At 39.5% G+C, this 27163-nt stretch overlaps 1 protein-coding gene across 10 annotated transcripts in view; it reads right to left on the bottom strand.

The window, feature by feature from the left end:
* The window catches only part of magi1b (membrane associated guanylate kinase, WW and PDZ domain containing 1b), a 134163-nt gene extending 110714 nt beyond the window's left edge, over positions 1–23449 (bottom strand). For all 10 annotated transcript variants that reach the window (XM_077573563.1, XM_077573566.1, XM_077573564.1 and 7 more), the window contains exon 1: positions 22652–23449. In XM_077573563.1, the coding sequence (XP_077429689.1) occupies positions 22652–22949 (298 nt within the window). In that variant the 5' untranslated portion in view covers positions 22950–23449. The remainder of the gene's footprint in view (positions 1–22651) is intronic.
* Positions 23450–27163: the final 3714 nt, after the last annotated feature.

Raw genomic sequence — 27163 nt, 5'->3', positions numbered from 1 at the left:
AAATACATCCTTTGTGTTCTTTTCATACCTCACAGAAGTGATGATTCTCTAGTGTCGACCAATGAACAGACAACAGTGTGCCCATCATTTCACTAGAACCACACCACTGTGGCTGGAGCCACAAAAAAATGCATACCATACACTTTAACTTAACCAAGCTGTCATCTTGGTGGACAACTCCACAAGATGAGCAAAAGTATTGTGGCTACAGAATAACTTCTTTATGCTCACATATACTGTCATAATTAACTGATTCACTCCCAGCCATCCCCTTTGCTCCTGGCTGTTTCACTGGATTTTGACTGATTTTGCAAGGCCCACAGAATATTTTGTTATATTGCTATAAAAACATGGAACCTACCAAACGATTAGAGTCTCTTCTTTCATCAGGAAAAAAAGTATATTTCTATCTATTTCCGTTTTGCAACAATTAGCATTAGAATATAGCTTAAGTTTAATCATTATTCACAAATCTGTTTAAAACAGCTTTGGTTTATCTCTTATACTCTGCTGCCACCTCCTGGTCGTTTTTGTAATAACTACCATTGCTTAAACCGTTCTCTTCAGTTCAGAGACTGAATCAAAGCCTGTATTCTCTAGCATAAACAAAAACGTATGAGACACTGGTAATATTTAAAATACAAAGTATTTATACGTTTTTGGGGACCAAATGAGTTAAAGAAAATAAGGACATTACGGATTCTCTTTGAGGACATGTATGATAAAGATTCCCTTTTCAATTAAAGAAAAATGTAGTCATGTTAACCGCGCGTTTTCAAAAATGTCCGCTTTTCACACATTTGCATTTTCAGTTAAAAACCGTCTAGTACAGTAGAGAACCCTGGTCCTCAAGAACCACTGTCCTGCCTGTTTTCCATGTCTCCCTCCATCAACACACCTGATTAGCAAGATTGTTATCAGGCTTCTACAGAGCTTGCTGATTAGCTGATCATTTGAGTCAGCTGTGTTTGAGGAGAGACATAAAGAAAACAAGCAGCACAGTGGCTCTCGAGGACCAGGGTCTGGGTTCCCTAGCCCTGGTTAGTAGAACCTTCACATTAGATGGCAGCTCAGTCATTTTTAAAAACGAGTATCCCCTGAGAGTAATGGATGTATGTCTTCTAAAGAAATACAACACAGTACACAGGTACATTAAATCTTCAACTACATTTTATTTTGAAAGGCCCAGTCAAGTTTATCGAAGGGGAGGTCCTCATTTTTCAAATCCATCCACAGGAGGTGATAAATGTGACTCTATTAGCTTACTAAAAGCAATCAATCAAAACCAGCGAGGACACAGCAGGGGGGAGAAATGAAGTATCAGACAGACATGAGCGATGAAGAGAGAGTAGAGGGATGGCAGAGGAAGGCCACAACCTCCCAGCATACTTCCAAAAAGTGAATTGTTGCAAAGAAGAAAAGAGTGTTTGAGAACTGAAAGACACAGGTGGCATCAAATGAGACAAACACACGGTTACCATCTGCTGGCTGCAGTGGTCTGCTGTGCTGTCCTCAAATAACCTTCTTCTCTAATTAAGCAGTGAGGAGACATTGTGGTGAAGAGACGCGACAATGCAAGGCAGAACTCCCCTAATTAAAAAGTCACACAGAAGATGTGCTGTAGGATCAATTCTGTTCCTGAGATAACTGCTCCCTTCACAAAATGAGTACCGCTAAGATAAAATGTTTCCCTAGAGAGGTCCTGAGAGCTCACAACAGTACCGTTAGATGAGAATTCAATAACGTTGTGGATGTATATATCATAAGGCAGCACAAGAAGGCATACTCAGTTACTGCCATTTGTATACCGGCGCAGGCTTGCTGCGGGTGCTGGTATTTTGTCAACTTTTGTTCAAGATCCTCGCAGACAGCTTTTCTTGTGACCATCAAATTTTGAACACATTCAAAATTTGCCTGCGAGCATTAAAGTGGTGTGCACAGCGCACGCAATAAAATGGTTTACGAGAGTCTGCTGAACTTTTTTACAACATTTTGCAGTCTTGAACAAAACGTGACTAAAAGTCAATACTCGATACATGGGCGCACCCTCGCAGGCCTGCGCCGCTCAGTGAGATACGGGCTTAAGGCACAAGTATTTTTAATATAAACATTTACTGTAAATACGGCTTCATAAAAAGTGCATTACGTCAGGATCAGTGGTTCAGATAATGGATGGAAAGATGTGCTTCTCGCTCATTGACCGTGCGCCAGTGACCGTGTGTAGCTGCGCCTTGATTACGCAAGTTAAATTGAACCCTTTCTACTAGAAAGTTTCTAGTAAAAAATGTGTTTTGGGTGTTGAATCTTTGGCCCCAAACTTTGTTCCAAGCGCTATTTTATAACGTCTTTGATGTGGCCGTGTGATGTACATATGCACGAGCGCTGCACAGAGCACAGCCTTTGAAATGTTACCATTTTACATTCCTTCAGTCAGGGATTACCGGCCATAAATTATTATTACAAGACAGCTGCATTATCTGCATAATACACATTGATTTTGAAGTTGGAGAATTTAATGTTATGAACTCATTCCACGATGGTGAATTGATTGTAAAACTTGGTGACAAAATAAATTTAAAAAAAGTACACCTTGAATGATGTCTATACATTTCTCTGGGATATATATTTTTTTTTTTTAAACAAATCTATACTAATGGTCCCCACTTGTATTTGTGATACCTAACAAATTACTGACCAGACGAAAGTGTTGAAAATGGTTTGCTTTCTTTGACAATTCCATGTTAATGTCTCATACTTGCATTTTTTTGTTTCCTGAAAAATGTATGGTTTCCACCGAGATTCCACCCAACGCCAGCAAAACATATTGTAATATTCTTTCAGACTCATACATACCAGAAAAACAATTGAAACACTTTTTTTTTTTAACTACAGTTTACCTTAAGATTGCTAAAGAGTGCGGACTGTGGTGTAATTTTAAATGGAAATAGTGAATAGAAAGCTAAATTGTGGGTTGAAATTCTCATTTAACTTGTATTTGACAACCTCTACCATAAAACTACATGATATGAGTCCCATGCAGATTGGGAATATTCCTGCTCAAATACAAAGGCTATACACAGAAAATATATAGCCATTCAATATAAATACCAAATTTAAATGGATGAAGAACTAAGTAAAATATTGCCACTTGGATGGGTACATTTACAACGGTAAATCCATTTGGTACATAATGTCACCAAGTGGTCCAAATACAATATTCCTAACGCCCAATTCACGCTGACTGCGGAATGGTTACGGTGTGTTTTCCGTACGGCATCCGCACGGACTGCAATTCACACCGTGCGCGTTGCGTGAAAAAAATAGAACACTTGCGGAAACCTTCCGCAGCGCAGCATCAGTTCCGCACACGCATCGCACTTCAGCTGGTGTGAATTGACACGAAGACTCAAATGCTTTCTATTCCTTGCGGCAGCCGCACGGAAAACGCACCGCGTCCGTTCCGCAGTCAGTGCGAATTGGGCGTAATACACGTGCAAAGTGTGGGCAAAAAGGAATGATAACAACCACAATACAAACACTCAACCTTTAAGGAGGAGATGATTAAATCACTGATGTTAATTACTTGTTAATCTGCCTTCTTCCTGACTTGAGGTACAGAGCAGCTTTATTTTCTTTTTATTGGGGAGTCTAAAAATGTTTACGTCTCTAGATCTAAAGACACACAAGTTTGGTGTACTTTAATTCTCATACTGTTGTTACATGCTATATTATAAAGGCCTATCCCAGGTATAGGCAAGTTCGGTCTTAGAGTCTTGCACGTTTTCGGTGTCTCCTGCCTCCAACCCAGGTGTTTCAAATCATCAGCTCATAATTACATTCTGCAGGAGCCTCTGAGCTGTGTTCCGAGGAGGGAGACATCAAAAACATGCAGAACTGCGGCTCTCTAGGATCGAACTTGTCTATGGCCGATGCCCATCTTTCTGTAAATGCTAAATAAAAATTCAAACCACCATCAACCAGTCATTAAAACAATCCTTCTGTCCAGCTGAAGCTTCTCCCCCACTGTGACCCTTCTTTAACCTTTCCACAATCAAGCTTTGCCTGTTGTGTGACAAAAAAAAGTGACAGGTCCACAAGAAAAATGTCAACATTGCCACTGTTTAGTGTGGGAACACAAGCAGAGATGAACACCCATGGCAGAGAGGAGGGGCCATGAGGTGACGCTGACCCAAGAAGCGTCTGGGTATGAAGGCCAAATGGCATATAGGATAATGATGGGGGTCTTCCTTCACTTTCAAACTAAAAGCAACAACTTTGAAGCAAACATTCTTCACAGACCAACTTTGCCCTCATTAGATTGCAGCCACTGGCGAACAAAGGATGATAAGTCAGGAATGAAAGATCCAACTGAGGGAATCAGAGCTAGGAGGAAGCACATAGAGCGATAGGGATTGATTTCAGTTTTGAATGATGGAATGAGTCTCAGGGGAAGAGGGGCGGTATTGGTTTGATAGGTGGGGGGAAAAAACATCACAGTCTTCTTCTTGCTTTGTTTAGCCTTTACTCTTGTTGACATTATTAACATTTTCATTGTTTTATTTTACATTTGACCAGTTTTACATTTCATTATAGATGTGTTGATGAAGGTGTAATTATGTTGACCTGATATAACCTGTGTGAGTAATGCTTTTGACATTCTTGCTATCTTTTCTACTGTTTTCCCAGACATGAGAAAGTTAAAATGTTTCTATGTTTATCTAAGAAGTCTAGTTGCTGTTCGTCAGAAATCCGGTTGTCAAAAGTTCAAGGACGATCTAGTTTACTGGGAAAATGCAAACTCATTCTGTACCTCACGGGATGGCAGAGGCGTTTCCTCATATTTTGAATAAAGAGGCTGTGTGGGCAAAAGAAGACACACACATTGGATGACACTGCTTAGGTGATATGCAATTGTGTGCCCAGAGATCTCTGTAATAAACCAACCTTGCAAGGACCCTCTTCACCAGAATCTCATCTTGGAATTATTTGAACACGCAAACGATTACAATTAATGGTAATTCCTTCACTCTCGTACTACATGCACTATGAAGTCATATTAAACCACTGTCATCGCTTGCAGTAGCAGCAGCAGAGATTTTATGAGCGGCCCCTTCTCAAGGTTTCTTTTTTTTCTCATTATTATTATTATTATTTTAAAGTTTGTCCTTGGCCTCTTGTGGTTCAATCAGGGGATGTTAATATTTGTCAACTGTAGGCATGTGAAGCCCTTTAAGACTCTTTTGTGATTAAAGGCTATATAAATAAACTTGACTTGATCTATAGCCAGTGATGACGACAGTGCCCTACAAAGGGAAAAGGGTGTGACGTGAACGTCACACGAGTACAAATGGCAGCACAATTAGTTAATCTCCTCTCCTTTTGCCATTCCCCGTGACTCAAAGCCAAGAACTTCACATAATTTGTTGTGTATACATATGTTGTAATTTGTTTGTTCAGATTCTCCCTTCCGGTACATGCCACAACAGTAAACAAGTGAGAATAAATCAAAAAAGTGGAAAATGTGAAAAACAAGAAATCAGGTGCATATGCCAATTAGGACACATTGGTAAAAAGTCCAAAATTGTTTCACCTACAAACTGAGGGAGAGGCAGATGAAAAATAATTCCACATAATTAGCCGCCAAGTCTTTTGACTTTGTGAACTCCACCCAATTTCTAATTGGCAATAAGATTTTACTTTTTTTTATTATTATTATTTAAAAAAATAATACATTTGCTAAGTACATCCGCTATTGTTTTTTATTTTATTGTATTTTTTGTTTTGTTTTTCCAAAATCATGGTAATATTGATCATCAATAACTTTCATTACCATGATGGCCGCAGAGCTAGCAGGTTAAATGACATAAACAGCTTCAAAGAAGCCTGGCAGGTAGGTAGGGAGGCATGAAGCAAGCTTTTTCAGAAATAAACAACAAAAGACATATTTGTCTAATTTCACACTTGGGTTGGCAGGCACTGCAGAGCCATAAATATTCAAATAAAAAAATATATTTTTCATAGCATGTCCCTTTAAATACATAATGCCTATACATCATTCTCAAGCTGTCAATTCAACTAAAAACAGAGTGATGGGACTGTGGTGGTTGACTTGGGTTCCATGTTCAGGTAGAACTGAAATACCTCAATGTGCAGCTGGCACTCAGCTGGGCGAAAACAAGCAGGAGGAATGGATGGATGGATGGAAGCAGATCCACTCATTATTCAACTTTTGCCATCTCATCTTTTACTGCTCTATTTCACCTCATTGTCAGTCAGATGAAAAATGTGATGGACTGCGTATGTATGTGTGTATCGTGCACCAAGGCACACTACAGTGTACCTGAACTGCCCTAAGTGTGGGGTGCGACCCCAGGTGTAGCACAGAAAATTTCAGCAGAGGTGTACAGGTGCCATTTCATTAACTCACCACATGTACACACTGGGCCAGCAGTGGCGTGAACATTAACTAAGTTGAACAAAGCTTTCTTTTTACAATGGACAGCAATGCTCTGACATCATTTGTTTAAAACTGTATTGAATTATTCAACTTACCTGCACCAGTTTGTCTCATTAGGATGGAAACATTAAGACTAGTTTCCAATATTTCTCTACTTTGATACAACTTTCATTACACTCATGAGACAAAATAGTACTACTACTTTTGTTTTTTCTAAATGATGACAAAAAAAGTCACTGCGGTCAGAAAGAACATGGGTTGTTGGATGGACGGATGAATAACGAATGTCAAAAAGGTGGATTAAACAAAAAGATTTTTTTAAATCATGTATAACAAGAACAGACACCAACATCTAAAATCTACACTATATAAAATTTTTAAATATAATCTGCTCAAAAGCACATTTGTTTCGACCAGCAGTATACCAGAGTTGCCAGTATGTTCGTTCCCACGTTGCTCATCTTATCCCTCGCATTATCTCACAACAATCCCATTTTGTCCATAACCACCGTAAACATAGCCTCACACAAGTAACCCTAATGATGCCGCTTGTATTATTTAAAGTATGTTGCTGACATTGCTAAAATGGTGGACTATTTATTTGGGCCAAAACCTTGTACCTCCAAAATCATCACTTTTCAGGAGACCCCAAAAAACTGCATGTTTTTTTCAACCATTAACATTGCATCATCAAAGAGAGCAAGCTGTTTTAAATAGATCGATCTGCGGTTTATCTGCCCCGATTTCCTTAATTTTGGGGGATCGGTAATCGGCCAATCCCTTAAAAATAAACCGATCTCTGAAAAAAATCAGCCATTGTCTTCTTCTGCTGAGATGACTAACTTTTCATTTTTATTTGAGAGAACTACTTCATGTGCAGATAAAACAACCTGTTTGTATGATTTCACAGATATTTTTTCATTGTTTTCCAATAAAACAGGATTGGAACACTGGAGGTGTATGCTGCTTGTTATGGGAAGGAGAAAAAAAATCGTGATCGGCAAAAATCGCGATCGGCAGATCAGACTTTTTAAAAGTTCGGGGATTGGGGATCAGCTGGAAAATTGTGATCGGTGCACACCTAGTTTTCAACACTTTACTTTTTGGTCAATAATTTGCAAAAAATTACAACCACGCGTGTGGACTAACCAAACGTTTTCACATTATTTTGTGAAATAACGGCAGTTTGTGCCTATACACACATAGGTACAAGTATATAAGTCTGTGCTTCTGGCATGTAACCCACCGGAAATACCCTAGCCGGTGTAAACAAACATGATAAGGCAGCGAAGAACCACACTTCTAGAACGAGGAGGAAACTGACTGACTTTATTTAACGTGGTGACTTGAGTGACATAAATATAATGCCTTTTATTGAATGTAGTAAGTTAACTCATTTGCTCCCAAAATACGTATAAATACGTTCTATTTTAAATATTACCATACTTTCAAAAACGTATTTATACGTTTGATTTTTTTTATGCTAGAGCATACAAAAGGCTATGATGCAGCCTCTGAACTAAACAGAATGCTTCAAGCAATGGTAGTTATTACAAAAATGGCCAGCAGGTGGCAGCAGAGTATAAGAGATCAACCAGGGCCATGTTGCAAAAAGCTCTTTCCACCACTGTGTATGATGAGGAAACTTAGCTATATTCTAATGCTAATTGCTGCAAAATGGAAACACAATCCAGTCAAAACAGCAGGGAGCGAAGGGGGTTGCTTCAGTGAAAATGGCCAGAAGTGAATGAGTTAAAAGCGGAAATGACGTTATTTACATAATTACGTTGTCCGCGCATCACGATCCAAACAGAATATTCCAATTGAGCACAAATTACCATGTAAACGAGAGTAACTACCCACCACGCATGTAAACAGGTTACCTCGAATGTTTCAGAAACCAGAATACTGACCAAAACCCAAATATTGACTGCATGTAAATGTAGTCAGAGTTTGCTGAATTAATGTGATCCTACGGATAAAGGCATACTTTTAAAACGGTCTTCCTACTTATAACAAAGGAGAGGAGTTTCGAACTTGTCGCTGGTTATCACTGCCTAGCAAGGCACAGCTAGCTAGAAGACTAAAGTCAAGTTGATATCATGAGACAGATGCATTTAATGCAGTGATTTTCCTAATCAGTCTGTAGTGAAAAGAATGTACTTTCTCTATTGAAAGCATCTGGTGGCAACATATTGTAAACTTTTTATAAACAAAACATTGGGGATATCACAGGTAAAGGATTATTCTTTATTATTATTCTCTATTTGTTAAATTGAGTCTTTCCTGAATTCAACAAAACCGCCTTATATCAGTCAAGTCTTGCATCAAAGTGACACTCCACTCTAACCACATGTGGATAACAAGTCTGTTGTACCATGCAGAGAAATGATAGGAATGTGGTCTGTCCATAATGATCTGCCCGCAACATCATGAGACTGAAAGCTTCTCCTCTCGCCACCAATGTTTATCTACTGGTTCCCAACTGTGTGTGGATGGGAGTGTGCACGCATCCCGAAAGATTGTATTTAGTTATCAGCCAAGCCCTTATAGATGACTGGCCCCTGTGGATTTAGGACCTTGCTGCCATGGAAACCAAAGGTCACATGACATCAATCAAGGCCATGTTTGCACACCCCATATAAACATTGAGGACATGAGCCGGGTAAGACATAGTTCTTATAAGTTTAAGATATAACCAGGGTGGTGGTGGGTGGGGGGTGGGGAGGGCGTATACATATCCTACATCAGTGGAGTCTAATCTATTCTGTACTGTTACAAAGATATTTTTAAGGTTGATTCTGAAGAGCTCTGGGATCGCCATGATAACACAATTCACAATCCTCTGGGTGTGTGTGGCACCGTTTTCCCTATAACATTGTAGCTTGTGTTCCCCCGCCCCTCCACTGCATTCTACTGCCCAGTGCAGCCGCTGACAGGTGCAGCACAACTATGCAGAAGTTTCACTCCAACCTGTCGGACTGGCTTTGCTACATGGACAGGTATAAAACATTTCAACTAAATAGACTGTACAACTGATCCAAAAGTGAAGAATGAGTTACTCATCAATAGTAGCTAGCTATTAAAAGAAACAAGCTAAAGGCATTCTTTTGAGTCATCTCAATTGCAGGTTAACTCAAATATTTAATGTTGTTCACTGTAAAATCACCCTCCAAATAGACTGATTCAAGACTGAGTAATTGTAAAACCTAGTTGCAACAAGGAGGATTTTTTTCTTTCCCTTTTACATATAGTAGAAATGTTTTTGTGTAAACAAAGAGCCAAATCGATAGCTTTACTCAAAAAAAATTTGAACCGTGTGCTGAACCCCTGAATGATAACAGTGCTGATTAGACGAAGAGGAGATCCGTGTATCTGAAATGGATTGCAAATCCAAACGTACCCGGATGTCTGTCAAAGCCAGTTGGAATCCGAATGTACAGAACTGAATTTGCTTGATTGAACTGAAAGCGAAAATATGTAGAGTTGCATTTTCAGTGAGAACCAACAGCCTTGAAATACATTTCATTATTTTAAATTCAGTTTCAAATTTATGGGACTTCAGTTCAAATGTAATGAATTCACATTCAAATTGTACAATTCAGATTTTCAATGTAATGATTCACATTAAACAATACTACTACTTTCACTGACGACTTTTTTAAAAATCGAGTCGCCTATTGATTATTATTATTGAAACACTCAGAACGTATTTGACTGTCCTGACGTCACTCTACGTATGCAAAACTAATGCGCCCGCGTCAATATCCAATCGGTTTGCTGCCAGGCTGTTTCCTCGCATGCCCGGCAGTCAATGGCCTTGACGGCTCCACTGCCCCGTCGGCTGCAGTCATGCTCAACCGAAAATACAGTGACACTGACAATATACGTTACTAGCGCTAAAGCCGGTCTCGCTACCTCATCAGATCTTCACATGCGCAACCAGAAATAGTGCCAGGTCATAGCCATAGATACATGGTTGTTAAAAAATAAATAAAATAAATGAAGATACATAAAAGAAAACCGCTTAACGTGCTTGCAAGAAATGGGAAGTACGTAGCGGTAAACAGCGTCACATGACGCCAAACACTACACGCGCTGAGCACCGCCTCCGTTCAACTTCGTTGCTACAGAAACCTGTCAGATGGGTCAATAAGTATGCTCTGAACAGGGCCAGATCGGATTTAAACACTTGCTAAAAACAGTCTGTACAGTCAGCCCTAAAAATCTGATTTGAGGAGGAATCCGATTTGCCTGCAGTCTGAACGCAGCCTAAGGACTGGGCCGCAGTTGTCTTTTTGCGCAGTCAGCTGGGATAGGTCCCAACTCTGCAACCCTGAACAGGATAAACGGTATAGAAAATAGATGGATGGGTAGAGCATAGACCTCAAAGATTAAATGCTTATTACCATAACAACAGTTAGGTTTTGTCTACAAATCATCTCACAAAGTTTATTAGTTTGGTGTGCCATGGTGCCAGCAGTGATTTGAAGCTTTGAAAATTTGAATTATCAAAACACAAACTGCACAATTCACTTTTCAAATGGCATCTGTGATCGGAAGAGTCACGATTTTATAAGACCTCACATGATCTTATTGGATGAAACACACTCTGTAGACTTGCCAGATAAGTCCAAATGTGCTCCAATACACCATGTCCTAACTGTGTGAAAACCTCCGCCCTACCATGCAGGAAATGCCATGAGTACCTCTGTGTAGAAAAGCAACACAATGGTTTGAGGAAGCAAGGCAGGAATTAGGAGTGGGGGATTTGAAGAGAAAAAAAAACACTTTAAAAATAGCCTTAGAAAGAGACGAGAGGCTTGGTAAAATGACAATGCTTAACATGAGTCTTCTTATCATCTCACCACTTGTTTCCCAGCTGTTGTCTCTGATAACATTGTTTATGTGTAAGGGGGCAGACCTGCGTGGCACTGAGGGAGCAACACAATACAATACCTAGTAACCCCCCCCCAAAAAAAGAGTTTCTTCCACTTGTGAGGAGACACCAGCAGACAGGCCTGTCATGCGCGCTGGTAAATCCCTAGAGTCCCTGTGACAGAGAGTAGAACTATTACACGGTGACTCAGCACGCAACTACACAACAATCCAGCTCCAGCCATACTCCTATAAACATCAAGAAGAATACAAATCAACTGCCCCTGAAAAGAAACAGCACATCTCTGTGCCTGAAAGCCCAACAGTAATTCGATTTCTTGTCTAATTTATGAGTTTCTAAGCCTAGTAGAGCTTGAGGACATGGAGAGAGAGATATTCTTGGTCTATCAATGTGTTATTAAGGAAACAGATGATTGGCTGTCTTTTAAGTAGATTGAAATACCGTACATCTCTGGTAGCCTATAGGATTAGGAAGATTTAGAGAGAAAAATTATATATTTTCATATTTTCTGTGTACTGATGGAGCAACATTGCTCTGACATTGCAAGAGATTCAATTCTAGTAGGAAGGATAAGAGATGAATGTCATCCACCACTAGCGTGGCCCGCATTACGAGCACAGTCTAATGTGATAAGCTTTCTATGTTCAGTGGCAGATGTTTTAAAACTGTTCTTATCTTCAAATGATGTCAAGTAGTATAGCATGCTTCCGTGCAACTACATGCATTTGCCACTGTGACAACATTTAAGATGTGCTAAAAGCATATTGGATTAAATGTTAAAACAGGATATTTTTGTGTACTTCAACAAAGCTAGCACATTGTATTAAAGCAGAAGTCAACCTTAAACATTTCCTGACAATAATATGTCATATGTGACCTCACTAGTGTAACAAACATTCTGATTAATATTTTATTTGTGGAATTGAGTTATGCAGCAAAATCCATCCGTTTTTATCCATCTCAGGGGGCGGCCATTTTGCCACATGCCATCGACTGAAGATGACATCACAGTTGCTCATGGCTCAGGCAACGGCCAATCACAGCTCACCTGTTTTCTGAAGCTGAACTGTGATTGGTTATTACCTGAGACCTGAGCAACTATAATGTATTTTCACTCGACAAGAAGTGGCAAAATGGCCGCTTTGTGATACTGATAAAAACTGCTGGATTTTGCTGCTTAACTCATATTCCACTAACGCAATATTAAACAGAATACCGTATTTAGACTCGTGGGGCTGCATAGAGCACTTTATTGTTAAGAATTCTGGGTGGGGTGGGGGGCTAAGTTAACTTCCCCTTTGAAGTTTTTTTTCATAACAATATTAAATATCAAAACCTGTCACATGCTCATATCCGCTGGCAAAATGACAATGGAGTTCAAGCTGCTCGATAGCATAATATATGTCAGTGACACCCAGCAGACACCTACAACAGTCAAATGCTGACGTAGGACAGCCCCGGCTGTGTAAACAGTGCATTCCTGAACAGTACAGAGCACAGGAAAAACACTTTTTGATGTGTGTGCAAACTGTGCATGTGTGCGAATGTGTGTTCTCTTACATGCTAAGTTTGCAAACATTCTGGTTTCTCAGAGTACAGGCGTAATTTGTGTGGTTTATAACCAGCTTTCCACAGCCGCCATCAAGCCCTGTTATAGTCAGTCAATGCACTCCTGATTGGGGGAAGGTGGGGGGATGAGGACAAGTCCTAGAGGCTACGCGTCAAGTCATAATGCTGCTTGGCACCATTTCCATATGGGTATCAGACTGGACTTGTCATGGTGGCCACTCCAAGCCGTGACACACATCCCCCATTCAGTCTACAGCACATTTGTTGCAGCTGTCACTTAATATTGTCTGTAAACCCAAGAGCAAGCAACAATGGCAGCAGAGAGCCTATGTGACACTGTGCCTTGTCTCAACATCTTAGTCTGAACTGAAACAAATAACCAACCAAAGCAGCTGACACAAGATCCTTTTTAACAATAAATAAATAAATCACATTTTTGAAAATGTGAGCCTGATCAAGTAAAGGAGAATATGGATCTCTAGGGGGAAGTATGGGGGGAAGACAGGACATGTTGCATGCATGTCAAGTTTTCAGTTTGGCCATGCATGCATGTGTGTGTGTCACGACCGAAGTGGGACACCACACAGTTGTAGCAGTTGTGATTAAAACACTAATACAGTTAGGTTTATCCAGCGGAGTTGCACTACTTAAATACTTTAACTTGTGTTGATAAGAATATAATCAAATGAGTGTTGATTGATTGAATGATTCTAATAGCATAGACATTTTTGTTGATTTTATCATGAATTTATTTTATGCAAATAGTATGCTGAACCACAAAGGGAAGGGGGGAATCAGAGGCAAATTTGTTTGTTTGATTTGTTATATTTTGAGTAACAAAACACGTATTCAAATCGTCCACTTAAATATATCGAGATGCGGATCAAATTATATTTTATTGGAGATATATCTTAGAAGGAAATGGCACACTCACAGTACTGACAAGTTCATTGAAATATATATATATATATATATATATATATATATATATATATATATAAAATCACAACAAAAAAGTAATTGCACACCGTCTCGAATTGAGCCGTGCCATATCGAATCCAATTGTAATCCCCAGTCAAACCAAATCGAATCATTACACTTTAAAATCGAACCATCCTTGAATAGTTTCCCATCCCATGTATTGAATGAAAACCATAACAAATGATCTTTTGTGGAGATGGACACCACTATTGTGTAATTTAGTGGTTTAAAAAATATATACATTATTGCATGATTTCCTAAAGTACAGTGTACTTGAGTTTGGGTTCAAGTGGCACGACTCCCACGTGATGTGGAGCACTATTGCGAAAGCCTGTGAAGTCACATAAACAAATGCCGCTTTAAGGCACCATACATGATTGTGATGCCCACAGCGCAGAGAAAAGATGGCTACCAGCGACCTCTTCATCAAGACTCAATTAAGACTCCATCCTTTTCCTGTCTTGCCTAATTAGACGCTGCTTGTCTCATTAAGATTCTATCACTAAACTGTCACGCTTTACACACACTGTAGGTTTACTAAAGTGAGTGCTTGGGTCTTGTGAAAAATAACAGACGTATTTCTATTGTAGCAATGACTGACAGATTAATGTCTGAGTTTAGGCTGCTTGGCGTTACCAAGAACATTCATGTACAATACTTTGACCACCACATAAAAATAAAGAACCTCATTCTTCGTTATTTGCAAGACCACACATTCTAAGACCAATTTGATCCTATTTCCTAATGTACTTTGTATACATCTTTTGACTTCTGACTTCGAAGCAAAAGACAGAATAATTTGTTTAGATTCTCAGAACAACTTAAATACTAACTTGAAGAAGAAGCATGGATCGAACAGACAGGCAGATTATTCACTATCACTGAAATCCTTTTTTATTCTTCAAAATTCCTTAGTAGTGGAGGGCCACCTGTGATGACGTAACCATTTCCCCTTTGACATCACAAGAAATTAGCCATTCGGTGCCCTGATGGTTTTCCAGCAAACCCAGAGGACACATGTTCTCTCAATAAGACTGTCATTTCTTCCATATTCGCCATTTGCACAGACTTGATTTGATTATATTTGATTAACTAAATGACTCAATTTAAGATCAGACTGTACGTAGCCAGCATACAGCAGCATTTAGCATGACGGCGGCTGATTGGCTGACAAAAATAAGTATGGGCAGTCAAAATGTCATGTCTGACCTTTAAAATTCAGATGACCAGTAGGTATTTCTGTCACGAGGCATCTATACAGACATCTATGCCTTGACAGAATCTAACTGAAGATGTTCTGAAACTATACACAGACCGGGAAATCATCAGAGAACAGTCAGAAAGATGGAAAGATCCAATGTCTCTGGTGATAGTTCTGCACAAAACCAGCAGGTTAAGGCTTCATATGGCATGTGAAACTGTCAGAGGAGTGTTATTTTATCCGGGTTGGTGGGGGGCAATTCCCATGACATTTGCATCTAGGGTGCTCTCTGGTTGAAGATTGTCGTTACAGAATAGGGAAAAAAACATGATTGGCTTCTTGAGGACTTCTAGCTGTGTTGGTAGCACAGTTGGAAGATCCCAAGCAAAACCATAGATGCATACTTGTAAAAATACCTACACACACTGGACACTGAATAAAAGACCTTTAGATGAGACTTCATGCCACAGTTGAGAATCCCTTCACTCAATTCTACATTGTAGCTGATAACTAACACATGTGGACCTGTCTTTCTTCCCTGCTTCAGATCTTCCTCGGCTTATTTATTTTACTGTTAACCTAACAAAGTCTCCCTTCACTGCCATCCACATTAAGATGTATTACGCATGTTGCTGTTCACTGTCAACCATAACCATTGTGAAGTGAGCTGCACGATGCTTGTACGGTAATCATGAGGAAGACAGGACAAGGGGACATCACAATTTTCAGGGTGGATCTGAAATTATAATTTCACTTCAATATTAAAACCAAGATTTTCATTTGGTTTTCTAGCTAAACTCAATAGAGACATAACCGCATTCTCAACTAAGTTTTTCCAGTAGCTGAGCTAATAAAGACTTGGTCACATTAGGCTGGCTGCACACATGCAAGAGTGCTTTCTGGGAGCATACCCGTATGATCCCATTCCTGACTGGACACGGTACAAAGAACAGGAATGCTCAGACCATGTGACAGTGAACAATAAGACGCTGTGAAGCATCAGCTGCTCGTAATGCAAATCCGTTTTTAAAGGTCTTGGTACCTATTTAACTATTAACATCTGCAGATTTTGTTGGCCTCAACACCTGCAAAGCAAAAATTGGACTAATGATTCCATGGCTGTTTTTAAACTGGTTAATAGGACAAGAACAGAAATAGCAAATATATTTGATTCATAACAACCTAATTCTATTACTGTTGCTATGAATATGTTTTGGGTAGCATTACACTTGAACTCCAAGCTATGACAATGTGACTGATTTCCACACTAGACTTTACAAGAAACATCTCCTTTGTTCATGCGAGTGGAACATTTGACATGAAAACAAGTATCGAAACCTTTGGAAGTTGCAGGGTTGTAATTGTTGTTCAAATGTTGAGCATCCTCATACCTGTGAGATTATGCAACATAGAAACCAGAGGGACTGTCAGAGTATTACTCAGAAAAGAGCTCTGGAATAGATTTGTCAACACAACTTCACTAATGTAAAGTTTAATACTTTAATTTTCATGTTCAGAGAGAACATTGTGTATCTTGACTTTTGTATCCCATTAGCTTTTTGATGAAGGGACTGCTTAGGCTAGTATGATTGCCAAAATATTGCTACCTTGTCTAGAGTTGCCTCTAATTTAATGTCTTCTTTTTGTAACGTGTAAATATAAATATATTTTAAGGACAACACACAAAAGCAGTTTTCAGGAAGGGGAACTCAGTGCCTCTATTCTTACCATCGTAAATTAGTTTGACGTTCTCCTCCTCTGACATAGTGTGTAACTAAGAGTGCCAAGCATGACCAACTATTCTTCCTCCACAATACAATTGCCTCTAATTGAGCTAATTAGGGAAAGAAAGTCAATTATTTAGCATACAGGACCCATCTTTGCCCATGTACAACTTACAAAAATGTGCGGCATTAGTGAAAGAGCATGTGATAGTCTCTTTAGTTGGAAAGGAAGCATCCCTCTGGTATGCTGGATTTCAATGGAGATCTTAAAATGAAGTGCCGACATACACTTTAGAGACAATTTCATCCTGAGGTAGGTAAGGCGCTTATACTTACCACATCTACGTTTCTTCGCATGCTCACATAAAAATCACACACATGGAAATTAACGCCAGAGATCTTTGCTTAAGCAAAGCTCTGAATAAGGAAATAGGAGTCCTTGAACTGTGGTCAGAGGATATAAAGCTGGTAGAATTGTTAAGAGAAAGAAGGGGTGTCTAACTTCCTACTGTGAGAAAAGGAAATAAGCACTTCCATATGCAAACTCTGCCAAGAACACTGGCACATATCCACACACGAGTGGCATTAATGGAATAATCCAGAGGCTCTCTAATTAGCAAGCCACAATTTGAAGACGACAAATAATTTAGTCTTCAGGCATTTTATGGCTAATGGGGTATTACACATCATCACACCATCTTGGGAAAACACTCGCGTCAAGCTGTGGTTTCTTGATTCCCAGTCTGGGCTAAACTATGGTTGATGTTACATGAAGATAGCTCGTATTTTAGAGTGTAAAAGTGTCAAATGTGTGTCAAATTTTGAAGACAATACACACACCACACGCACAGATTCCTTCCAGGCAAACCACACACACTACTGTACCATCGTAATTATCATTGTAGAGAAGTCAAATCATAATCCGTATCCGTTTAATACCCACAAACATGCAATTCAACATAATATGTAGATTTTTATATGCTGTATGATATTGGTGATCTCAGTGTGAACAGTCCCAGTTGTGATTGTGTTTTTCCTCCTTTCACCGGTAAATCTTTCAAGCAGCAGAGCAGCTTAAGAAAAACCTAATTTCCCCGAAGAGTTTCATTCCAATGAAACGGGTCACGGAATATCCGACCTGAACCATCTCACCGTTTAGTATTCCTTCATTTAGATGTCATATAGTACACTTTGAATAGGTTGGAGCTAGCTACACTTATTGTTTTCAACTGATTTGAATACAAAGACTGTTAATGGATATCAACACGGAGCTGTACTATCAATTAGAACACTGCACTGTACTGGAACACATTCATTTACGTTTTTTTTTTATTTACAGACTTTCTCACTGGTATGATGTAATATTAACCTAGTTGGCGCAGTTATCGTGATTTGTGACCCTACTTACACACAGTGTAAACACAACCCTGAAACCTGATCCAAATCAGACCTTGGTGAACTGAACTGAACTGTATTGAGGATATTGTAGCTGAAGATGTAGAAACTTCTACGAGTGATGTTGAGCTAAATCCAGTGAGTTTGAGTCGCTTTAAAGGGCCTAAAATAAGCTATACAAATAGTGTGATGGGGCTAACAACTCGACAAGTCTAATCATGACATGAATGTATGCTTGCAAATGCAGCCTAATGTACAGAATCATCCATGTCAATCATTATCACGCATATACTGAAAAAGTAGACCAGGGGTGTCAAACATACGGCCCATGGGCCGGATCAGGCCAGCATAGGGGTTTAATACGGCCCACGAGATGATTTTGTAAAGTTTAAAAAAATATATATTTTAAAAAATATATTAAAAAGGGGGGGGGGCATAATGTCGGACCAATTAATCAGCCATCCACAATCAAAACATATAAATATCATATATCAATTTCACAAGCAGTCCTCAGATGAGCAATGCAACGTTCTCGTCCTGGATGTCATTATTTTACACACAACCTAAAGTTACGGTTTGTTTAAAAAAAAAAATTATTATCATAAACGTAGTAAATACGACACAAATTCAATTACAGTAATTTCGGGTCTATAAGCCACTACTTTTTTCACTTGCATTCGACCCTGCGGCTAATACAAATGTGCGGCTTATCCATCAGATCACACTCGAAAGGAAGCTTAAGAGTGTCAGGCAGAGCAAAACAAACCAAGTGAGCCTAAATACAGTAGGAGAAGCAAGAACAAGAGCAAGACAATTTGCACCCTCATTATGGAAAAGAAAGTAGCGGGAACCCGGTGTGGTAACATTAAAACACGGCCTACAGTCGGGTGCGGCTTATATGTGTAACAAACTTGAGTATTCCCCGAATTTAGCTACCGCAGTTTATAGTCAGGTGCGCCTTATAGGTCAGAAATTACTGCACTGGTAACAAACACATATGACAAGGATTAAAACTTCATTAACTGCGCCACACAATGCATTCTGAGAACAATATATATGCAAAACAGGTAGATTTAACACATCCTGAACTCATACAGGCAAAGTGTAGGGCTGGCCCACAAATAGCGAAAATCTGCGTATAAGTGACGGCAATTGTTTTTAAGTTGTATACCATTATTTTACCGATCCGGCCCACTTGGTAATATATTTTCCTCTATGCGCTGAGCTAATATAAGTTTGATACCCCTGTTGTAGACCATCACACTGAGATTAGCTACTTTCCATGTTTAAGTTGCCTATTATATAATCTTATTAAATAGCTTTGTCAGATCAATACACAGTAAACTTGACTTCTCCTTGTTCGTGGGCTCAGCAGTACCCGAAGCATGTGTGTGGGACCAACACCACGCTTTTAACAAATCTCTAAATACAATTGGCAGTCAGCAAGCGCGGCGCTTCCTGAATAGTAGGGAGCCACTCTAGACGTATTCCCTCTTCACATCTCACTTGATTAAAGTGAGAAATTGGAACATGTTCTGGGTAAAATTAGGTCAACCTGATTTTACAGATGGCCTTCATAGCCAAGCATATTTTCCCAATTAAAAGTGATTAGGGAAGGAAATTCCCAGACAGCATGAATTATTAAAAACTTCCAAATGGAATGAAATCACGTGACGTCGTATGGCAGTGACACCCGACATTCCCAGATGGGACCTAGAAAAGATGCCACCCGAAGCCTTGTGATTAGCAAAAAGTGGAATAGTATGTTTTCTCCTCCTGGGCGTATAGTTGTAAAGTGGCTATGTGCGGCCATCACTAACCGATTAATATAAAACAAGCCAAAATCAATATATTATGAATTGAAATTGACTGTGAAACTAGATTTTTTCCAATACCTGATTGAACATAAACTAAAGGTAAAATTTAACAATTCCTCGTTCGTTTGTTTGCTGCATGTCAAACCAATACATAAACACAGGTGGTTTTAACTATTCTTAATTTCACTGCCTCAGAGATTTGTGCCATCCTTGTCAAGGAGGAGGAATACAGGACTACATTGATGCATAAAACCAATTATGTTTCATTATGGACAATGTGCTCGCTTTTATCCACATCATTAGAGATATGAGTGAAGAGGAATATTCATAAGTAGACATTAGGACAAGTCAAAATGCACAATGACTGCAATTTTTTGTACGGGTATTTGGATGAGCACCACTTCCATCAAGCAAGCTGTTTTGTTCAATTTGTCCCTCTAACGCTCTCTACTTTGAATTTCTATTACAGTATGTGTAGAAGGTGTGGTTATTAAATCAGCTGCACAGAACGACACTAGACAAACGTGACATGGTGTAACCATCCCCCAAAAATGTAATTAAAAAATAGAGGAATCACAAGACAGTAAAGCAATTAAAACTATTGAAGGAAACAAGTTTTGACTGTTTCAAACACACATTTGAACAAAATCCAAATAAAACAGTGAGCTGTAACTGAGCACAAAAAAAGAACAAGAATTCCCGTAAAAATAAAAAAGTAGATCACTGACTGAAATGCATTAGATGTGTAATGTTACTTTTCAAATCATTTGAATACGATGTGCTTTTTACGGATGGTCCCGTTGTACACAAATTCTAAAACTTATCGTTGAACTGCGGCTTTTTGTGACTGGTGCAACATGAAGTTAGCATAATTCCGAGTGGAGTCCCTTCAGCAGTCTGCCATGCTTGGCTCGGAAGCTGTCACAGTGGCTCAGTGTCAAACCCACTGGGCCCTGCCGGGTCAAGATGACCATGAACGAGAAAGACCAATCACACTAGCTAGCATGCTGTTCCATAAGCTTGTTTTTTTATGATAGTCTTGTCAGTCTAGCAAGCTACTAGAAGAATCTACAGGCCCAACACTTTCTTTGAGCATGCTATCCATCCATCCATTATCTGTACGTCTTAAATTATCTCAAATATAAAGGGATGCATGTATGTATTTCTTTCCTTTATCAAAGGTGCAGGTACAGAGCAAGCTGGAGCAAACTGAACACAATTGAAAAAGTAACCTAACTTGACTTAATAGTTAGGGGTTGTGCTTAAAGGGGAACTCAACCCAAATTTGTTCTTTGCAATAATTGGTTGTAAGTGCCAGTACTAGACCAAACTCAGATTTAATGCTGTGTTTGTGGAATAAGAAATGAACGTCATAATAATAGGTGAGATTGGTCAATCTGAGGGGGCACCATGTTGGGTGACATCAGAGTTAGCCTGCTAAAACGGCACATTTCAGTGAGCCTGGTTTGTCAAAAACGGATCGAAAGGAATTGCAACTGTGTCAGGCTGTCAGCAGATTTATTTCTGCCTAATTAACTGCACGACGGCAGTGTCGCAAGCCTACCAGGTAATCGTGACTAGCGACTAACATTGTTACACCGGTGACTGCCACTTTTTTTATACAATTTTAAACATTGACATCATAATTAATTAGAGCCTTGATTTAGAGATTGAATATGACTTCAGTATGGCATTGTGTCAATGTTGGTGGCAACAGTATAGGATAGCAAGGCCAACCTCCAGGCAAAGATAACCAAGCCACAGCTGTTCATACTATGCATTATGGTAATATGCTACCAACGCGCTACCAAGGCCAACTCCAAAATAAAAACCTAACAAGGCATTGGTGTCCATGTGTTATTTGGTAGATTAAACAAAAGGACCGAGTAGGTACAGTATGTCAAAAAAAAATGTACTGTTGTACTCCAACGTGAGGTAGTCATTCAATATATTACTCAATTTCTCTGGCACTTATCATCAGATTAAAAAAAAAAAAAAACTATTGCACTCAGATTGAAGTGGCCATTCTAACCAGATTCAGAATTTGACAGACTGTCATTTTTGAAAACTTGTTGCTATTAAAAGCATTGGGAGGATTCACTTGTTAGACAATACTCGAGCGTCTCTCTTAATTTTCGAAATATTTGGTGATAAATGGCATTCCCTGGACTGGCTGGACAGCACTGAACAATAAATAATGGTTATGTAACTAGCATATCTAGCTTTTGTCCTCTTTGCCGTTTGATGTCTTTAGCTGTTTTGTTAATAAATACTTCTGTTGTGCTTTAAGCACATTGTGTGATGCACACTGTGTTGTCTTGTTTATGACATGTGGTATATACATAAGGCTGCCTAGATTACGAAAGCAGGACAAAGTGGACCAAATAACAAACTCATCTTTTGTCAAGATTTAACCAAAAGCACATTACTTGATTAAATGCATTTAGTTAAACCTGGATGCATCAGCCCCAAGGCCAAATGACTAGCTATGCCTCTGCTAGACCTAACAACGACTTTCTAAAAAGAAAAGTGTCCTTTTCTCATGCATTTAATGGAAGTGAGCAACTTGAGAGCTTCCAAGTGTGTCGGTGCCACTTTAGCGCTTACCTGGCTTGACGGCTTTTAACCTGACGGGACCTTTGCAGCTCTTGATGAGGGTCTGCACATCGTACAGGGGTAATCCTGAGATGGGAAGGTTCTCCACCTCCAAAAGAATCTCTCCGTCATTTAACTGTCCACTGTTGTAAAGCACTTGGTATTGTTTGAGTTGCCCGATAAAAGCAAACTCTCCATTCTCCGCACCGCCGCGCAGTGGTACGTTCATGGCTCCGAGGGCATCTTTGGACACGGAGCACTCGTTCATCCGAGAGGTCCAATGGTTCTTTCTAAACGCGGGGTTGGACATGTTGGGAGTGGGACAGCGGCACACGAGCGGACGGACGTTGCCGCTCGGGTGTTGTTAAAACAGTCACAAAACACTGGCTTTATTTCCTAGTGAAGCGCAGCAAACTTTCTGTTGCTTCCACAGAAACATGAGCGCCTCTGACAGTAGTGTCGCACGCAGAATCAAGCCATTCCCGTCCACCTGGAAGTCACTTCTTACACAGTGGATAGTGTTGTATCTTCTTCAACATGTCTGTAGGTTTAGTCCCACGTTAACGAGGTAATACTAACGTTACATCTGCTACGGTGCCACTTAGCAATTACCCCACTTACGTCTTGTAAACTCACTTCAAATACGATTTTCTTCACTTAAAGTGAGAAGCGACGGTTCGCTGTTCTGCTTTCCCCGTCGATGACTCCTCGGTCCCGTGCTAGTCAGGGCTGGTTTGACCAGGTACGACGCGGGTTCTTCTCCTTGTGACTTGGAACTGCTCACAAGCGGCGCGCGGAGAATGTGCTCTGCTCGTGCTACATTCAAGTACTGTAGGAAATACTCGATTCAAGGTGTGTGCGTCGCAAATACTCGTCGCGATTAGTCAACGTACGTGTGACAAAAGCAGTATGTTTATGAGGGAAATCTTATATTATTGTTTCCACTAAATGCACTTTTAGCTTGAGTGTGACAAGTAAACAATCATTATTGGTTCATTGTGGAGGAACTGTTAGCGTAAGTCAGGAACTGTGCCAGCTACAAAAATGTAAACCAAATTTACATCGCTTAAAGGTATAATTGCCGTATCTGAAACGTGAATTGTAGATGTCATTTCATTGAATTACCCAGACTAAAGCAGCATTGAAATAAATGTCAAATAACTGAACGGTGACACCTCGTGACTGTTTGCGTATGCACGTGGGTTTTCAATTAATCATCCATTTTCATTCAAACTTTATTATTTTGACGCACACTATTAGGAGCTCTTGAAGGCAGCGTCAATGCAAATGCGCATGCGTGACAAGCGTGCGAATGGTTGAGTCAATGAAAGTTATAGTTTTAATTTCCATTCTGGAAGTTATTCTTATGAATGCTATAGTCCATATATGAAGTCATATTAAACTGATGTGACCAACTGCAGAGTGGGAACTTATCCATTATTGATATTTCCATAAGCGTTGAAGACGTAGTGGCCCATTGTTACACTCACTGTGATACTACTTGTCAAGATTGCTGCATTTCAGGTTGGACAGGATGAAGTGCATTTTTTATTTATGAGTGGAACCTGTTCTCAACTCAGCCTACTGTGCTTTTTGAATCTTACTGTCTTTGCAGCATTTTATTTAATAAACCAAGGGAAAAATAGGTCTATTCTATAGTCTTCAATGATACAATTCCAGAGCTACATAAGCCTGTTAAGAAAAAGCCGTTTGAAGCAACTCTTACAACGCAAAGAAAGTTATTGTAGTTTAAACTGGTTCGGCACGATGTTCTGAAGTTATCTCCGCTTCGCCTGTTTCATTGGATGTCCTCCCTGGGTTTGAAAGAAATGAAACGTTAGGTTAACTGAAGACTCTAAATTTCCGATGCATACATGGTTCTGATTGGACCAGTCGAGGGTGTACTCCTGCTCCTTGCCCTGAGGACATGCATAATGAGGGTGTGGCACAATAAAATAATGGGTGGGTGGATCGTTAAAACAGAGAAACAAGATGGGTTGAATTGAAATCAAATGGCGAGGCTTCTCACCTCGGGAGCATCAGATAAGCTTCTCCCAAATCTAAAAATATAACTGAAAGCACTCTTGGTCTCATGGGGCAGAAAAACATGGGTCCACATGAGGGGAAATACTAAGTGTTACAACCTTATGTTTAGTCATTATCTTCAGTTCAGTTATTTTATCATCATTTGAGGTGGAAAATACCCCTTTAAGACGAACATATAAAAATAATAATTATACAGGATGACACTTTGAGCATAACCCAAGACTCAAGTATGATAAATTATGAACACCCTTGTTCAAAGGCAGAAGACTATTGAGTAAAACAGCACTTACTGTGCTCCAATGATGAAAAATACATCAACCAGAAGAACTACAGAATGATACGAGAAACAAAAGCTTCTCTGCCAACTTGCAGTCATAAATCAGATCGACAGAAGAAGCCACTGGCTCCAACATTCTTCGTTTTCCTCATCCATCAGTCCAGATATGTCAACATATTCTTTCTGACATTTGCTGCATCACTGCAAGTCAGTGTCACGCCATCACCGTCTTTCACTCTCATGCACGTGTTCATGAATTTCATCTTTGTGCATGCACATCTGTGCGTTGTCTTCCACCTGAATTGCATTAAACAGAAAATTGCATGCTTTACATTCCATGTATGTCAACATCTTCAGTATGACACACGATATGAGATTTACAAGTGAAATGGCTTGCAGAATGATCTTAGAAATCCCGCCACGGTGCATTGTCATTGAATAAGAGCTTTCATATCTAGCCCTTGCACTGAATTTTTGAATGATTATCTCAAATTGTCCATCCATTGTTTCCTTTCCCTCTAGTCAGTATCATCAGAAGATAACAGCAAATTGTATTAATGCTGCTTTCACATCTCAGCACATGGATGTTTTTTTTTGTCCCTGTAGTAGGCTTCCACTACTATTCATTTTAATCCTGCTGAAAATCAGATTCTGCATTATATTCAAGCAGACTTCCAAAAAGATGTACATGTGACGTGAGGGGCAGAATTTGGACTGCAAAAGTACACACCAAAATCACCCAACAGGAGGTAAACGATAAGTCAGGGCTTTCTTTCACAACAATGAAAACTACATCTTGTCTAGGGTGGCATGGTGTAAATATCTGCAAAATATATGTTGGTACTTCCTAGTAGGTTAAAACTTGCTACATCAGAACTTCCAATAATGGGCACTGGTAATTTTGCGTTGCCAAGCAACTCTTTCACACTGAGTGCAGTGTGAAAAGGGCTTAAATGCAAACGTTTTCTTTACAATAATATGTTCTATGCAACCCCACTAGTCTGAACATTATATTCTGAATAATATTGCCTTTGTGGAATATGAATTCAATAGCAAAATCCCCCTGTTTTTATCCATCTCAGGGGACGGCCATTTTGCCACTTGCTGTTGACTGTAAATTAAAACACAGTTGCTCAGGGCTCAAGTAATAACCAATCACGAGTCAGCTTGCAAACATCACATGACCAAAGAAAGAAAACAGGTGAGCTGTGATTCAACAAGTCTTCCCACAATAACGACCATATCGGTCGTTTTACCATGCACCAAAATACGACCAAGTGTTACATATTGTAGTTTAGAGACCTCTATCGGCTATGCTCCATATCAGCCATGTTAAATAACAAAATCACAGTAATGGGAATTGAACCCTGGTCATCGGGTCAGTAGACAAACATTTCTCTTACTGAGCTAACAGGCCAGTAATGAGATTAGTGGGGGGTTTTTTTGTGTGTGTTGACATGTATGTCAATATGCCGTCGGACTAATGGTTGGACTTAGCATTAGGCTTTCAGTGAGGTTGTACAGTACACGTTACGTCTTTACATGGGACACTAATGGTTGAGATTAGGAAAAGGCACAGTGAGGTTGTAGACCGCTATAAAACATGTAGTCAACACTAAGAAAACATCCCAGCATTTATCCAATGACCGTCCGCCTTTCGCACAGTGGAATAACCCACTCTACAAAGCAGTGTCCGACTGTGTAAACAAATAAATAAAAGTGCAATGGCTGAATGAGAAGGAAGTTGTATAATTCGAAAAGTAGCTGATTCTGAACAAAAGATGAAGGTATTCTATGGCATAATGAATTGTACACACAGCAGTGGAAGGGGCATTTAGGGGAATCTGAGCTTCCCTTGCAGTCTTAGAGCAATTACCACTGTTGTCACCTGTGCCCTGAGTAACTTTGATTTAATTTTCAGTTGCCAGCAAGTAGCAACATGGCCGCTCCCGGATCATGATAAAAACGGGTGGAGTTTGCTGCTTAATGCATATTCCATAAACGCAATATTAACTCATTCACTGCCATTGACGGCTATAGACGTCAAAAATTCATTTGAACTATTTCTATTAGTTTAACATTTTTTCTCACTTTTGTTAACAAGAGTATGAAAACCTAGAATTATTTTTTATTGTATTAGAACAGATATAAAATGTGTGATTAATCATGAGTTAACTAGTTAAGTCATGCGATAAATTCCG

Source organism: Vanacampus margaritifer, chromosome 8 (genome assembly GCF_051991255.1).
Source record: "Vanacampus margaritifer isolate UIUO_Vmar chromosome 8, RoL_Vmar_1.0, whole genome shotgun sequence".
Taxonomy (NCBI): domain Eukaryota; kingdom Metazoa; phylum Chordata; class Actinopteri; order Syngnathiformes; family Syngnathidae; genus Vanacampus; species Vanacampus margaritifer.
The sequence above is the reverse complement of the archived record's forward strand: the minus strand, read 5'-3'. Positions and strand labels throughout refer to the sequence as shown.